Source organism: Cucumis melo, chromosome 12 (assembly GCF_025177605.1).
Source record: "Cucumis melo cultivar AY chromosome 12, USDA_Cmelo_AY_1.0, whole genome shotgun sequence".
NCBI lineage: Eukaryota > Viridiplantae > Streptophyta > Magnoliopsida > Cucurbitales > Cucurbitaceae > Cucumis > Cucumis melo.
The window spans coordinates 4,226,814-4,242,127 of record NC_066868.1 but is presented as its reverse complement, the minus strand read 5'-3'; the positions used below and the strand labels follow the sequence as shown (position 1 = coordinate 4,242,127).

General features: G+C 36.5%; 1 protein-coding gene across 1 annotated transcript in view; it reads left to right on the top strand.

Moving 5' to 3' along the window:
• Positions 1-15,314, top strand: part of LOC103502942 (DNA-directed RNA polymerase III subunit 1) — a 58,956-nt gene that overhangs the window by 14,461 nt on the left and 29,181 nt on the right. Inside the window, exons 5-14 of the mRNA XM_008467068.3 lie at positions 1,432-1,595; positions 1,780-1,889; positions 2,099-2,198; positions 8,251-8,466; positions 8,768-8,916; positions 9,010-9,151; positions 9,240-9,380; positions 10,538-10,726; positions 12,059-12,272; positions 12,511-12,604. Of these exons, the coding sequence (XP_008465290.3) occupies positions 1,432-1,595; positions 1,780-1,889; positions 2,099-2,198; positions 8,251-8,466; positions 8,768-8,916; positions 9,010-9,151; positions 9,240-9,380; positions 10,538-10,726; positions 12,059-12,272; positions 12,511-12,604 (1,519 nt within the window). The remainder of the gene's footprint in view (positions 1-1,431; positions 1,596-1,779; positions 1,890-2,098; positions 2,199-8,250; positions 8,467-8,767; positions 8,917-9,009; positions 9,152-9,239; positions 9,381-10,537; positions 10,727-12,058; positions 12,273-12,510; positions 12,605-15,314) is intronic.

The following is a 15,314-nucleotide window of genomic DNA, read 5'->3' as shown; positions in this document are numbered from 1 at the left end:
GTGACCCGAGTTTGACAAAGACTAGAGTGAGTTTGAAACACATCATGAAGACATGGACACTATCCGATCGAGGTTTCTTGATAGAATGTTCGAGCTTTGGAGGGAGGAATGACATTTGCGAATTGTATGGGATTGATGATGTTTCTACAATTCAAGAGTCTATACGGACTGTGATAGCTAAGTTTGAAGATGTTTGTGATTGGCCAGGGGAGTTACCACCACAGAGAAGCATTGAATATCACATTCATCTTCAGAAGGGGACTAATCCAGTCAATGTTCGGCCTTATAGGTATGCATATCAACAGAAGGAGATGGAGAGGTTGGTTAATGAGATGTTAGCATATGGAATAACTAGATTGAGCACTAGTCCTTATTCTAGCCCAGTGTTATTACCAGCAGACATTTTAGGCTATCATAAAAATCCAGCTACAAAGGAATGGGAGGTGCTTATTAGTTGGCAAGGACTTCCAGCTCATGAAGCTACATGGGAGAATTATGCTGATTTCGCCCAACAATTTTCTCATTTCCACCTTGAGGACAAGGTGTCTTCGGAGAGGGGGAGTAATGATAGACCACCAATTATTTTACAATATAGTAGGAGGAAAAAGGGAGAAGTTACACGTGCAAAAGAGAATGGAAATGGAGGAGGAAGTGGAAACCACCTTGGTGGGTACCACTGTTAGTTACATGGGAGGGAGTTAAAAGGGAAAGAAGGAAGGGAAGATGGAGGTGGTTAATCAGTTTCTGGAAGGAGTAGGCTGTAGTTTCCTGGAGCTTATGGAGAGTGTCAGTTACCATAGTGTTTAGGAGTTGTTTCCATTTTCGTTAAGTATCTTTCTGTTTGTTGTTTTATGTTGAATTCTGTACTTGTTCTTAAGTTGTTCTGTGTTTCAAGACTTGTTTGAATTCTGTTATTCTGTAAAAGTTCAGTTGATTAATGAAAAAATAGAACACACTACTTGGTGTTCTATCAAAATCCTGCTGTATTTTCTTCCCGCTTGCAAGTAATATGTGATCTGATATTTCTCCAGTAAGTTCTATTGAAAACACAATTGTTTAGTAGATTAGAACTGGGTTAAAAAAGTTCAACGAGCTCTCTTAATCTCAGTTCTATGCATGGATGTGGAAGCTCTTTGGCAATGTCAACATGCATTGGAGTTGGACGGTTAGATGTGCCCTAGAAATGTTTAAATTAGTCTAGGTCTTTGGTTATACTATGATGAAAGGAGGCTTTCATAGTTATTTGTTTCCTCTAAAGCATCATTATGCTAAACACATACATGTCATTGAGGTGAAATTTTAAAGTCGTAAGGAGTGCTGGTATTGGCATCAATCTTTTTTGTGATAGGTTTATGTGTTTATATATTCATATTTTGCATAAGGTAGAGATACCAATGGTTATTGAACTTATGCTTTATGATTTTATTGTAGGTTCGGTGAAGAAGGCTGTATCTATGTTGGGCATACTGCATTATCGTGCGAGATCCAAGGATGCTGGGGTGGTATCAGAGGATCTTAGGGCACCCTATAACGTGTCTAACGATATTCTGAACCCTTTTAGAGTTCTTTGTCTTTTCCAAAGGATGTCAGATGAGGTGTATATTGATAATCTTTAGGGTCTTGGTTTATTGTGAGGCACCACCCAAGGCACTTGCTTTGGATGTGGTGGCCGTTGCAATGAGTTATGTACTGTATAACACTTCTCTATGAGAAACATGTTGTTATCTTTTTATTTTTGTTCTTTCCATTTTTATTCTCATAACATTCTTTTTTGTGCAGGATTGTGAGTTACTTTTTCTATCCGATAGACCTGAGAAACTCATAATTACTAATGTTCTAGTGCCCCCTATAGCCATTCGTCCTTCTGTAATTATGGATGGTTCTCAAAGGTTCTTTTCTTTTTATTCTTCTCCATTGAACTACAGTGAAATCTGTGTTTTTTATTGAATTTTTTTTCTAATTGAAGACATCATTATTTTTTACGAGGGAAACAGATCTTTTCATTATTGAAGAGAACATCCTATTGCAATCACTTTGTAAGCCATCTGAAGGTGGTATTTATAAATGATGCTATTTAATTTGCTTTTTCATGCTGCAGCAATGAAAATGATATAACTGAGAGGTTAAAACGAATTATTCAACAGAATGCTAGTGTCAGCCAAGAGTTATCAACATCAAACTCACAAGCTAAATGCCTGGTACACTTTGGACTTTGGTACTTCTCTTTTAATTGTGTGTGTCTGTGTGTGTACAAACACATATTACTTCATTACTTTTGCATTTCTTTCAAATAATAAACATTATGTTGAAGTATTTGAATTCGTTGTAACCTATTTTCTTGAGCTTTTGGACTATTTATTTATAAAAAAATATTGACTTGTCGCTCTTTGGGTGAAATTTCTAGCCATTTGTGAGGGGAGTTTTAAAGGATTTAAATTTAATTCATCAACTTAAGCTTTTGAGTTTGTAGTGATTACATTACTTTGGTTCAGGTAATCTTTTGTGAAGCTTTTTTGTTCTCTACTTCAATTTGGTGAAAAAACCCAAACAAACCAGGATGATTTTTGGGAAATGATTTACGATTGTCAAAGAAAATTTAAAGGAAGAGAGAGTATATGCTGAGGAAGCAGCATGCTTGTGTTGTAAATGATTTAAAAATTACTTTTAAGGTTCTTTATTGTGATAAAAGTCCATTTTTTGAAACAAGTAACATTCTCATAGATGTAATGAAATTGAATAAAAACTTTAGAGATACAAACTCCCAAAAGGAGAGAGAAAAGACGCAAACAACAAATGCAATCCAATATAGATAAGTTTTTTATGACTTCTGACATATATGCCTCCTTCAAATCCTTCAAATCCTTCAAATAAGAATTCATTTAATTGGTGGATCGGCTTTTTGTATATCTTTCACCAGTTTCTTAAAGAAAAGAAAAAAATCCATTTAGTTCATGGTATTAAATTACAAAAGTGAGTGAAAACCCCATTCCAGGGGAGTTACATAACTTCTCCAATTGGATAAAAGAGAAGATGCATATGAATTCTTCTTCTTTTTTTTTTTTTTTCTTTTTACTGGAAATAGAAATTTTCAACGAAAAAAATGAAAAGAGATTAATGGTCAAAATTACGAATTAAGAATATGTATAGTAATGGAGAAGACGGAGGGATTTTATGCTAGGTAACAGAAAAAAAAATAGAAGAAAAAGAAAAGAAACAGAGGTGTAAAAAAACCGATTAAAGGGAAGCTTCGTATCTTCAAAAGAATCTATTAGACCTTCGATAATATTTCAATATAATAGGAAAAATAAGAGGATGTCACACGTGTGAATGGGCTGAGCTATAATAAGCTACAGACTGTTAGTCTGTTAGTTAGTAGCTCGGTGAGAGCAGGTATAAATAGGTAGTTGTTGGCGGGAAAGGGAGTTATGTGTTTTGAGAGGAAATTAGTTGGCTTGTTACTTCTCGAGAGAGAGAAGAACAAGAGTGCCCTAGCCATTGAATTGAGTTTCACTCAACTCAGTTATATTTTACTGATTCTATATTCATCAATAAAGCATAAATCATTTTCTACAACTTCGGGATCTATAATTTTGGTATCAGAGCTCGCCGATCCGATGAAGTGTGTTGATGATGGTTCAAACAAGAATCAAAGAGAAGATGGAGATGTTTGATCAAGAGATCGCCGGAATAAAGAAAGAGTTGAGTAAGATGCCTGTGATTGAAGCAACGCTGATCGAAATTACGAAGAACATGAAATTAATGCGTCTACAGACCGAAAAGCAACAGCAAGCTATGTTGTCATACATGGGGACGAATGTGAAGGAGCGATCAAGGATAAGTGATCGACTAACTGAGTGGACATTACAGGAATCGTCGATGATGAAATCTAAGGAGAACGAAGCCACTTCAGCCAACAAATCGGAGAAAACAGAGTCGAAAAGAAAGCCGATTTGGAAGAAAACTTGGGAGATCGAAACAAGTTTAAAAAGGTAGAAATGCCAGTTTTCACTGGTGAAGATCCTGATTCCTGGCTCTTCATATTTTCAAATACATAAATTCACTGAATATGAGAAAATGCTAGTTTCTACTATTAGCTTTGATGGTCTAGCTCTTAATTGGTATCGTTTGCCAGAGGAAAGAGAGAAGTTTGTAAACTGGTCCAATTTAAAAGAGAGACTATTAGTATGGTTTTGATCCACTAGAGAAGGATGTAGTTGTGGCTGTTTTCTTAGAATTCGGCAAGAAACAACAGTAGAAGAATATAGGAATCTGTTCGATAAGCTAGTAGCTCTTCTGCTGGACTTACAAGAAAGAGTTGTGGAAGAAACTTTTATGAATGGTGGAGATAAGAGATGACACCGCAGCCTGTGTGGAATTATCCATCAATTTCGTGGTGGGGCTGAATGATCCTAGAACCATGAAGGTTAGAGGAAAGTTACAGGATAAAGATGTGGTAATTTTGATTGACTGCAGGGTCACACATAAAGTGTTAGCTCGTATTCAAGTCCAGTACTTTTGGTGAAGAAGAAAGATGGTAGTTGGTGGTTCTGTGTTGACTACCGAGCTTTGAATAACGTCACTATCCCTGATAAGTTCCCCATTTCAATTGTTGAGGAGCTGTTTGACGAATTAAGTGGAGCTTCGTTATTTACTAAGATTGATCTGAAAGCTGGTTACCACCCGATCAGAATGGCCGAGGAAGATGTAGAAAAGACTGCCTTTCAAATGTACGAAGGCCACTATGAATTTTTAGTAATGCCTTTTGGGCTAACTGTTGCTCCAACAACATTCCAATCATTGATGAATAAAATATTCAAGCCTTACTTGAGGAGGTTTGTTTTAGTTTTCTTCGATGATACATTGGTCTATAGTAAGAACATTGAAGACCATTTGAAGCATATGGAGGCGTGTTGGCTGTGCTTATAAGACATGAATTGTATGCTAATAGAAAGAAGTGCAGCTTTGGTAAGGCAAGAGTGGAATATTTGGGACACATCATATCTGAAAATGCTGTGGAAGTGGATCTAGAAAAAATCAGATCTATAGCTGATTGGCCTAAACCAATGAATGTGCGAGAAACATATGGATTCCTCGGATTAACGAGGTATTATCGAAGGTTTGTGCATCAGTATGGGGCTATTGCTGCTCCTCTTACTTAGTTGCTTAAAAAGAAGAGGGTTTAAATGGAGTAAGGAAGCTGATGAGGCATTTGACAAACTAAAGGAAGCAATGATGTCTTTACCAATTCTAGTACTGCCAAAATTTGATCAGCTTTTTGAAATTGAGACAGATGTGTCTGGCTTTAGAATAGGAGTTGTGTTAATCCAAGCTAAATGGCCTATAGCTTTTTACAACCACACATTGGCGATGAGAGACAGAGGAAGACCAGTGTATGAAAGAGAGTTAATGACAGTTGTTTTGGCTGTATAGAGGTGGAGACCTCACTTGTTAGGGGCCAAATTTATTGTGAGAACTGATAAGAGGTTCCTAAAATTTTTGTTGGAGCAATGAGTGATACAACCACAGTATCAAAGGTGGATTGCTAAACTCTTAGGTTATTCGTTTGAGGTGGTTTATAAGCTAGAAGTTGAAAATAAGGCAGCTGATGCTCTCTCGAGGATGCCTCCAGCTGCACAATTGTGTAGCATCACAGCTCCAGTTCTCCTTGATTTGAAGATAATTAAAGAAGAGGTAGAAAATGATGCTAAGCTGCAGAAAGTTATAGTTGAACCAAGTGTAGAGCAGGAACAGACTGACAACAAGTTCAGAATCCATAATGGCATGTTGAGATATAAGGATTGATTGGTAGTTTCAAACTCCTCCATTTTGATCCCATCAATTTTACAGACCTATCATGATTCAGCTGTGGGAGGTCATTCTGGATTCTTACGAACTTATAAGAGAATAGAAGGGGAGTTGTATTGGCAAGGCATGAAGGCTTACATAAAAAAAATATTGTGAAGAGTGTTTAGTATGCCAGCGTAATAAGACATTGGCCCTTTCTCTTGCTGGATTGTTGCTACCACTGGAGATTCCTATACAGGTTTGGAGTGATATATCCATGGATTTCGTGGATGGTCTTCCAAAAGCAGCTGGCTTTGAAGTGATTTTTGTAATTGTGGATCGCTTGAGTGAGTACGGGCACTTTTTACCATTAAAGCATCCTTATTCAGCAAAGTCAGTAGCAAAGTTGTTTGTTAAAGAGGTAGTAAGGCTTCATGACTTTCCTACATCTATTGTGTCGGATAGGGATAAGGTGTTCCTTAGCAGTTTTAGGAAGAAGATGTTTCGGTTAGCAGGCACGAAACTGAACAGGAGTTCTACATACCATCCCTAGTCAGATGGGTAGACAGAAGTGGTGAACAGGCGAGTGGAAGTTTATTTGTGATGTTTTTGCAGTGAGAAGCCTAAAAAGTGGATTAAGTGGTTACTATGGGTTGAGTATTGGTATAATACCACTTTTTAGAGGGCTTTAGGAATGATGCCTTTTCAAGTGGTCTATGGGCGACAACCACCCCATTTGATTTACTATGGTGATGGTGCAACAACAAGTGTTACTCTGGATGAACAGTTGAAAGAAAGGAATGTGGCTTTAGCATCTCTAAGAGATCATTTGCGGCTAGCACAGGATCAGATGAAGAAATATGATGATAAAAAAAGAAGACATGTGGAATATGGAGTAGGGGATCTTGTGTTTTTGAAAGTCAGAACATATCGCCAGCTTTCTTGAGAAGAAAAAGAAACGAGAAGCTTTCTTTCAAATATTTCGGGCCTTATAAGATCCTTGAAAGGATTGGTCCAGTTGCTTATAGGCTGGAATTACCTGAAGGTTAATTGATCCACCCTGTTTTTCGTGTGTCTCAATTGAGGAAATTGGTGGGAGAACACATCAATGTTCGGCCAACAATTCAACAGTTAAATGAGAACTATGAGTGGGAAGCTAAACCTGTAGAAGCTATTGACTATCGCAAAAATAAAACAGGAAGCTGGGAAGTTATGGTAAGCTGGGGAGGGTTGCCAATCATGAGGCAACTTGGGAAGTTTATGAAGAAATGCAGCGCAAGTACTCGAATCTTCACCTTGAGGACAAAGTGAATTTGGAAGAGAGGAGTAATGTTAGACCTCCAATAATATTTCAGTATAGTAGGAAAAATAAGAGGAAGTCACATGTGTGAATGGGCTGGAGCTGTAATAAGCTACAGACTGACAGTTAGTCTATTAGTTAGTAGGTCGATGAGAGCATGTATAAATAGGTAGTTGTTGGCGGGAAAGGGAGTTATGTGTTTTGAGAGGAAATTAGTTAGCTTGTTACTTCTTGAGAGAGAGAAGATCAAGAGTGCCCTGGCCATTGAATTGAGTTTCACTCAATTCAGTTATATTGTACCGATTCTATATTCATCAATAAAGCATAAATCATTTTCTACAAGTTCGGGATCTATCAGAATATTTTCTTCCAAGTCGGCCTGTAAAATGTCCTAAAAATTGCATCTAGAGAAGCCTATTTTCCTTTTTGTAAGGAGGACCCAGTATGTCTAAGGAGGCACGTTGGGTCGTTAGATTGCAATAAGCATGTGTACAGTTTGGAGGAGTTCTTTTTTCTTCTTTTGTATATTCCTTAGGAAATATATAGCTGGTAAGTTTTCAAGCATGAATGAAAAATTCTCCTTATCAATGGAGGGCAAAGATCTCTGGGTAAAGACTTATCTGGGTTGGATATATTTGAAGCAGCCGATTGCCTCTTCTTGGTGTTCCATCCTCCTTTCATATTGAAGCATTTGGAATACAAAATTTCAGTCTGAAGTGGACGCTTTTCTACAAAGTGTTTATATTTTCTTTATATTAAGCTCTTAACTAATGTTACAATTCTTTGTTGCCTTGGCTTTTTTTGTTGTTTCTTCTTTGATCGTTTGTAGGTCGTTTTACCTTTTGTGCTGCCCGAGTTCATCTTTGTTTAGTTTGTTTGGATGATGTTGTCTTTTGCTTATTTTTCTCTTAGCATAATACTCTTGTAATTTGAGGATTAGTCTTATTTATTATTAATAAAAAGGCTCGTCTCCCTTCAAAAATAAAAAAAAAATTTCTTCTTTCTTGTATAAAAAAGAGATCAATATCAGTATAATTACAAGAATATATTTTTTTCTTGATTCTATTTGTGCTATTTATTTTAACTTGGAATCTAAGTAATATTGTAGATAATCATATGATGAGTATAATTATGCTTCATCTCATGCAATACTTTTTCTTGTCTAGGAATCTTGGGATATGCTTCAAAGTGAAGTTGCACAACTAATAAATAGTGATGTCCGTGGTATTCCATTTACAATGCAAGTTAGCAAACCGTTGGCTGGTTTTGTTCAACGTCTTAAAGGAAAGCAGGGACGGTTTAGAGGCAATTTATGTGGGAAGCGTGTTGAGTTCACGGGCAGAACTGTCATATCACCTGATCCTAATCTGAAAATTACAGAGGTCAAGAATATATGCTCTGTTTTGACTCCTTACGAAGGGTAGCATTTCAAAAGAAAACTAGGCATATTTCTGATTTTTATATGAAATACCTATCGTATTGTAAATATAGTCTCTTAATGATTGTTGGAAATTAGAAGCATTTCCTTTGTTAGGTTGGAGGGCAATCTCTACCTTTCGACGCTTCGTTGTTTCTTTTGGGTTCTTTTGTGTAATAATATGTTTATCTGTTTCTTATAAAAAATAATTACATTAGGGTTATTTTGTAATATTGTTTCAACTTTTTTTTTTTCACTGTGTCTAGGTTGCAGTTCCCATACACATGGCTCGAATTTTAACTTATCCTGAACGTGTTACCAGCCACAATATAGAAAAGTTGAGACAATGTGTCAGCAATGGTCCTGATAAATATCCTGGTGCAAGGATGCTTAGGCATCTTGATGGTTCTATGAGGTTACAAAGTTTAGAATCATAATTTTATTATGTGCGATCTTTGTTATTAATTAGTTGTTTGGGATGTTCAATGTCTTCTTATTTGCATTGTAGGTCATTGATGATTTCAGGTAGAAAGCGGCTTGCTGATGAACTGAAATATGGTGAAATAGTTGAACGTCATCTTGAAGATGGAGACGTCGTTCTTTTTAACAGACAGCCTAGTCTACATCGAATGTCTATCATGTGTCATAGGGTGACTAAAATGTCTAAGAAGTTTTTGAATGAGTACTCTTTGATATTTGCTTATTACGGTATCAGATTTTACCATGTTTTGGTTGCAGGTAAGAGTTATGCCTTGGAGAACGTTGAGATTCAATGAATCTGTTTGCAATCCCTATAATGCTGATTTTGATGGTGATGAGATGAATATGCATGTTCCACAAACAGAGGAGGCTCGCACAGAGGCAATTCTGTTGATGGGGGTAAATTCAAATGGAAATCACTATATCTTTTTTTATTTATTCACGTAGGGCGCATTTCTGGTTGATTTTAGGAGGATTAGAAGTGATTTGAAAGAATCTGAACCGTTTGGTAAAAGAAATTGTGATCAAATAAATTAAAATCACTTTTAAACCACACTTTCAAGGTGTATTTGGAATATATTCTCAAGTATTTAATTTAAAAAACAAGTCATTTTAGAAAAAATTAGAGTGTTAACCACTCAAATAGCTTTTGAAGTGTATTTTTAGACAATTTTTTATCAAAAGAATCTAAATAAAAATGAGTTTTTTGAAAAACATTTTTTTCTCAGGCTAATCCAAACGGGCCCTCAATTTTCACAGTTTTTAGAATTAGTTTCTATTAGCTTTTAAATTCTTGTAAAATTACTTTTTAATGAATTTTCAGTTTTATCTTTCAAAATTAAGATTTATTTTATTATATTTAGTAGCTTTCTCACGTAAACAAAATTTTTCCCCTCATCTTTCGTAGTTTATTTATTTAATATGAAATGGAATGAATGCCACAGACATGGGTTTTTCTCTACAATCATCTTGTTGAGACTAAGAACTTATATAAGCAGTATTTTAGACAATTCTTGTACCATGCAGCATTCTTAGTACATTCCCTATCATTTGTCTGGTACATATCTAGTTGCCGTTACTGATGTACCCATTCCCAAGTTTTGAAGTATATGTATAAAGGGCATTTCTCTCTTAAGATCATGGACTCATATCTCAAATAGCCCAAATTAATTTTTAAATTAGGAAAACATCCATTCAAAAATCTTTTCCGCTTGATGATACTAAGAGGAAATTTTAAGTTTAGTCATTTTAACCATCTATGACATGTCATGTTCTGCTTTCCAAGCATTCATTACATCCTGTTGTTTGGATCTAGTTGGTTTGTTTTTATCCAGCGGTGTGATCACCTTTCCATATGCGTGTATAAACATTTTTATCTACTTGGACCTTCTGAGATTATTTTTGCGGTTTTGTGATTGGTAATGGATAAGCTCAGTTCATCAGAGTGTTTCTGTTTATCATCGAATGGTTTCCTTTTGGTATTTGAGTTGATTATCCCCCTTTGGTTCAGTATTTCACTCACGATTGTTTTAAAAGAGTGTAGTTTCTGTGTGCAGGTGCAAAATAATCTATGCACTCCCAAAAATGGGGAGATTTTAGTTGCTTCAACTCAGGATTTCTTGACATCATCTTTTCTCATCACAAGAAAAGACACATTTTATGACCGTGCAGCATTTTCTCTTATGTGTTCTTATATGGGAGATGGCATGGACTTGATTGACTTGCCTACACCTGCTCTGATCAAAGTGAGTTGATGATTTATTGTTAACTTTGAATAGCAGTGACTAGAGATGTTTTTGTTCATGTTACAATATGCGTTTACTATTTGTGTTCTCTGGCTTGTGTTATCAATCTTTGTTGCAGATATTTCAATTAAAAGTTCTTGGACTAGTGTTATGGTTAAGACATTTACTCGTACTCCTTATGGGCCGGTGGTTCAAACCTCCACTCGCTCATTTGTTGTTCAAATTCTTAAAATAAAAAGAAAAAGAGAAATCCTTGAAATGTATTCATCATTGTATCTATATGTATATTTTTTTTCCTTTTATATTCGTCAGTGTTTGAGTTAGCTTACCATCTCGACTAATTTTACGGGACAACCCGCCTGACCTTACAACATTTGGGTGTTATAGAAGCTCATTAAAAATTAATTACTAGGTAGGCGGCCACAATGACCCTACAATATTTATTGAGACATTGCCTCATTTTTACCACTAGGACAACTCATGATGGTTCTACATCTATATCTATATATCTATATATTCATATATATGTATGCATGTATGTATATTCCCTCCTTGCTAAGAAACCTGTACCACTTCATTTGGATTTCGGTAAATCCTTTTGCCTCTGGTCCATCAATGAAATTTGAAGGTGAAACATTAAATTCTATTTCTATCCAATTCGATGTTTTAAACTAAATTTTAGCTATATGATCAAACGAAGTTTAAAGAATACTATTCATTTGATAATTCAATTTAGAAAGATATATTACTGTTAGTGGTATATAATTAAATTTGTCTTCAACTACAAGTTTAAGCTTTTGAGTGAATTGATGGTTTAATAATTACAATCAGATAGAAAGGGAAAAATGGAAGTTTCTCCCCTCGTGCTTCTTTTTAATATATTATGTTATGGATATTTATTTGGTTTTAATGTTTCTTCAAATCTTCTCAAAAGGTATTACATTATTAGAGCATGCGACAAGTTTCTTGACTTGTAGAAATGTTGTATGTTTCATGAGTTTAATCTCACTGTCTTCCAAGTTTCAAGTTTAATTATTCTGAGCTGAAAACAAATATTTAATCAAAAAACAAATAAAATTTATGAAGATCTTACATAACTCAATAAGCTCAACTGGTTAAGACACAGTCTTGACCAATCTTCTTATCCTAACTTAGGATAGACTCATTGTTATACTATTGTTTGTGGCTTACAAATGGTTCTCTATTTTTTTGTGCCATTGAATTTATCTGATTTTTTGCTCATTCAATCACAAAATATAAATGTGTTATCTTAGCAAGATTTTTCCACCTTAACATGGTGGTTTTTCTAAATTAGGTTGGTATCTGTTGCAGCCTATTGAGCTTTGGACTGGCAAACAATTATTTAGTGTCCTGGTTCGCCCGCATGCAAGTATGAAGGTCTATCTGAATCTTACAGTTAAGGAGAAAAGCTACAGTAAAGTTAAGGGAAATGAAAAAGAACGAGAAACTATGTGCCCTAATGATGGATTTGTCTACTTCCGAAATAGTGAGCTAATATCAGGCCAAGTTGGAAAGGCTACTTTAGGTAATTTTATTATGTAATTCTTGGTTTCTATAGCGGCAACAAAAGTAAACATCCCTTGATATTTCTGCTTATGCTGTATCTCATTATAACTTTATGCCATCTGCGTCTTTATTGGATGTTTAATTAAGATTAGTTGACTTTGGTAGCATTTGAGGAACAAGTTGATTTCAAAATTTTAGAACTTAAACTTCACTCGATGAAGCCATTTTTCATGCTTACAAGTCTGTCTCTATTCCAGGCAATGGCAACAAGGATGGGCTTTATTCTGTTCTACTTAGAGATTACAAGGCACATGCTGCTGCTGTTTGCATGAATCGTCTTGCTAAGCTGAGGTAATTGGTAAACAGGTTCAGTGCACTTGCACCCGATTCTGTAAATTGTTTGCGTGTGTTGGATTTTTGTTTTTTGCCCCTCAGTTTTTCTTATTACAGCGAGGACCAAACTAATGATCTTTTGATGAGAAAACCAAACTTTTCCTCGAAAGAATACAAGAGCATTCAAAAAGAAAGCCCACACCAATGAGAGATCTTGCTTATAGATAGCAAATTATAGGAAATCTTAGGCATATGCAAAAATTCTAGAGAGATAGCCCTTCAAAGGGGAAAGATTTGTCCCTTCCCAGCAATTGGGGCTAAAGAAACATAAACTATTCAGATTTTTCATTACCAACACACGAAATATAAAAAGAAAGTTCTTAGAGGAACCCGTCAAGTGATCTATAGCCCCCGAGTCTAGGATCCAGGGATTCTTCCCATCAACACTAATAAGATTAAGGGACTGAGTCATACTTGACTGAGCAGTGGCTCCTAGAGTGGAGGGTGGACTTCTCTGGTTTATAGTAGAGCCATATGGTTGAGAACGTGCCAGCAGACTCACTCACATAAGCACGCCCTGAATTCTGTTTATCATTGGAGGAATGCTTCTTACCTCCTATGGAACGACCATGGAGTTCCTTAGTATGCCATTCTTGCAATGCTCACAAAAAGGGATTGGTTTCTCGTTATTCTTCTCACTGTCATGGGTAGAGGATCTAGCACTGAATGAAACGGAGTCGGTGGCAGAACTAGTCAGTACACTCATGGCATTCGTACGGTCTTCTTCAAGACAGACTTCATAACACACTTCCATTAAGGAGGGAAGAGGTCTCTGTCCAAGTATACAACCACAAACAATGTCAAAATTTGGGGTTGCGACTTGCAAGGAAGTCATAAATCTGATCATCTTCTTCAAGTCTAGCATACTGTATACCATCATTAGGAGTATCCTGTCTGGTCTCTCTGCACAGGTCCATCTCTTGCTAGAGTAGAGAGTTTATTGAAGTAGAAGGTTACAACCGAAGTTCCTTGCTTGCAATCACAAACTTGTTTCTTCAGTGTATACAACCGAGAAGCATTCTGACGCTTTGAATAGAGTTTCTCAGTTGTGTCGTATGGATCCTTTGCAGTAATGCATAAAGCAGAAGCTTACCTATTTATGGTTCCATGCTATTAATCATTATGGATCGGATAAAGGAGGCCTCCCCCTTCCATAAACGTTTCAGGGCATCATCTTGTGGGGGATGGAGAGTCTCCCTTGTCTGAAGGCCGAATTGGTGACGACTCTCGAGAAACATCTTGATCAATAGAGACCTAGAAAAATAATTTTGGCCATTTAGCTTCTCTCCTAGAAAAGCCCTTGTAGATGGTGCTAGAGAACTAGTTATATACTTTTAGAACAAGTTAAGCGAAGTTACCCGATTCTTGGAATACAGCGGCAAGTCAATTGGTTTGGATTGTGCTGAGGATTCACCAACTTCAAACCCTGATTCATTATGAACTCGATCGATCCCGGTACCATGAACATGCAGCTACTGTAAAAAGTCAAAGGGCAGCGGTGCGTGAAATGATAGCAGTCAATAAACCAAGGGTAGCGGTGGCGTGTGGAGGTGCGGCAAACAAGAAGGGTATTGTGGCTGGACTTGGGAAGATAGATGGGAGAAGACCGGCTAGTTCGTGGAGGCGTTGGGTGGCGGTGTGTGAGGGCGTGCCTAGCAATGACGACACGTGGACGGTAAGTTGAATCACGAGCGGCTGGTTTCCGCCACGGGCTGCGAAGCTGACTCCAAGCATAGATCCACTGTGGCTGTCAGCATCTTCTTGAAGCTAGTGGAGTAGCTTTTCCATGGCGGGGGTGGCTGTCTCTGTTTAGGTTTCACCTACATCTGTCTAGGGTTTTGTCTTTACCTCATTCTGATACCATGCTAAAAGCTATAATGTAAAGAGACATTGAGTTACATGGAAATTCGAGTACTGGGAGAAAAGGCATGATTTATTTTTCTTATTAATTTCTTATATTAACAAATGATACAAGAGGGGGAATAAATAGGTTACAACATATTATAAAAAAGGAAAGGATATTAGGGTAAATCCTTCCGTGGGCCAAACCCACTAAATCTAACCTTTCTTTCCGACCAAAAGAGTTCACAAAATTGCACAATTCAAGCACGCCAATAATCTCTTCGACTCATTAAAGAGTGGGTGAAGAAGGAGCTCTCCAATCAGATAGCTACACCAAAGAGTGGGTGAATAATGCCTTTTTGTTGCTCTCACAACTTAATTATATCTTAATGTTCCTTTTATTGCTTGTTATTACTTTTTAATCTTACTTCTCCTATTGAGGTTATTGAACTTTTGAGCATTAAGACTCTTTTCATTTTATCAATTATAAGTGTTTGAACTTTTGAGCATTGGGCTCTTTTCATTTTGTCAATTAAAAGTGTCCGCTCTATCCTTTCAAAAAAGAGAAAAACAAAAACAAAACCAGAGAGCTACACTTTCTAGGCTGGGTTAGATGAAAACTAAAATCCTGAAAGAATCAGCTCCAAATAAAAAAAAAAACTAGTCTCAGCTCCCCTAAAAGGGACCCTGAATGGAAAATTGGTGTGAAGTAGTCTTTGTTCTATCCAAACACCATGCCAAAACAAATCAGAGCTCCCTTTTCTCACTTTGCAGGAGATATTTTTGTAAATATGGCCATTGGCTTAAGAATGAAGTTCCTGGACTT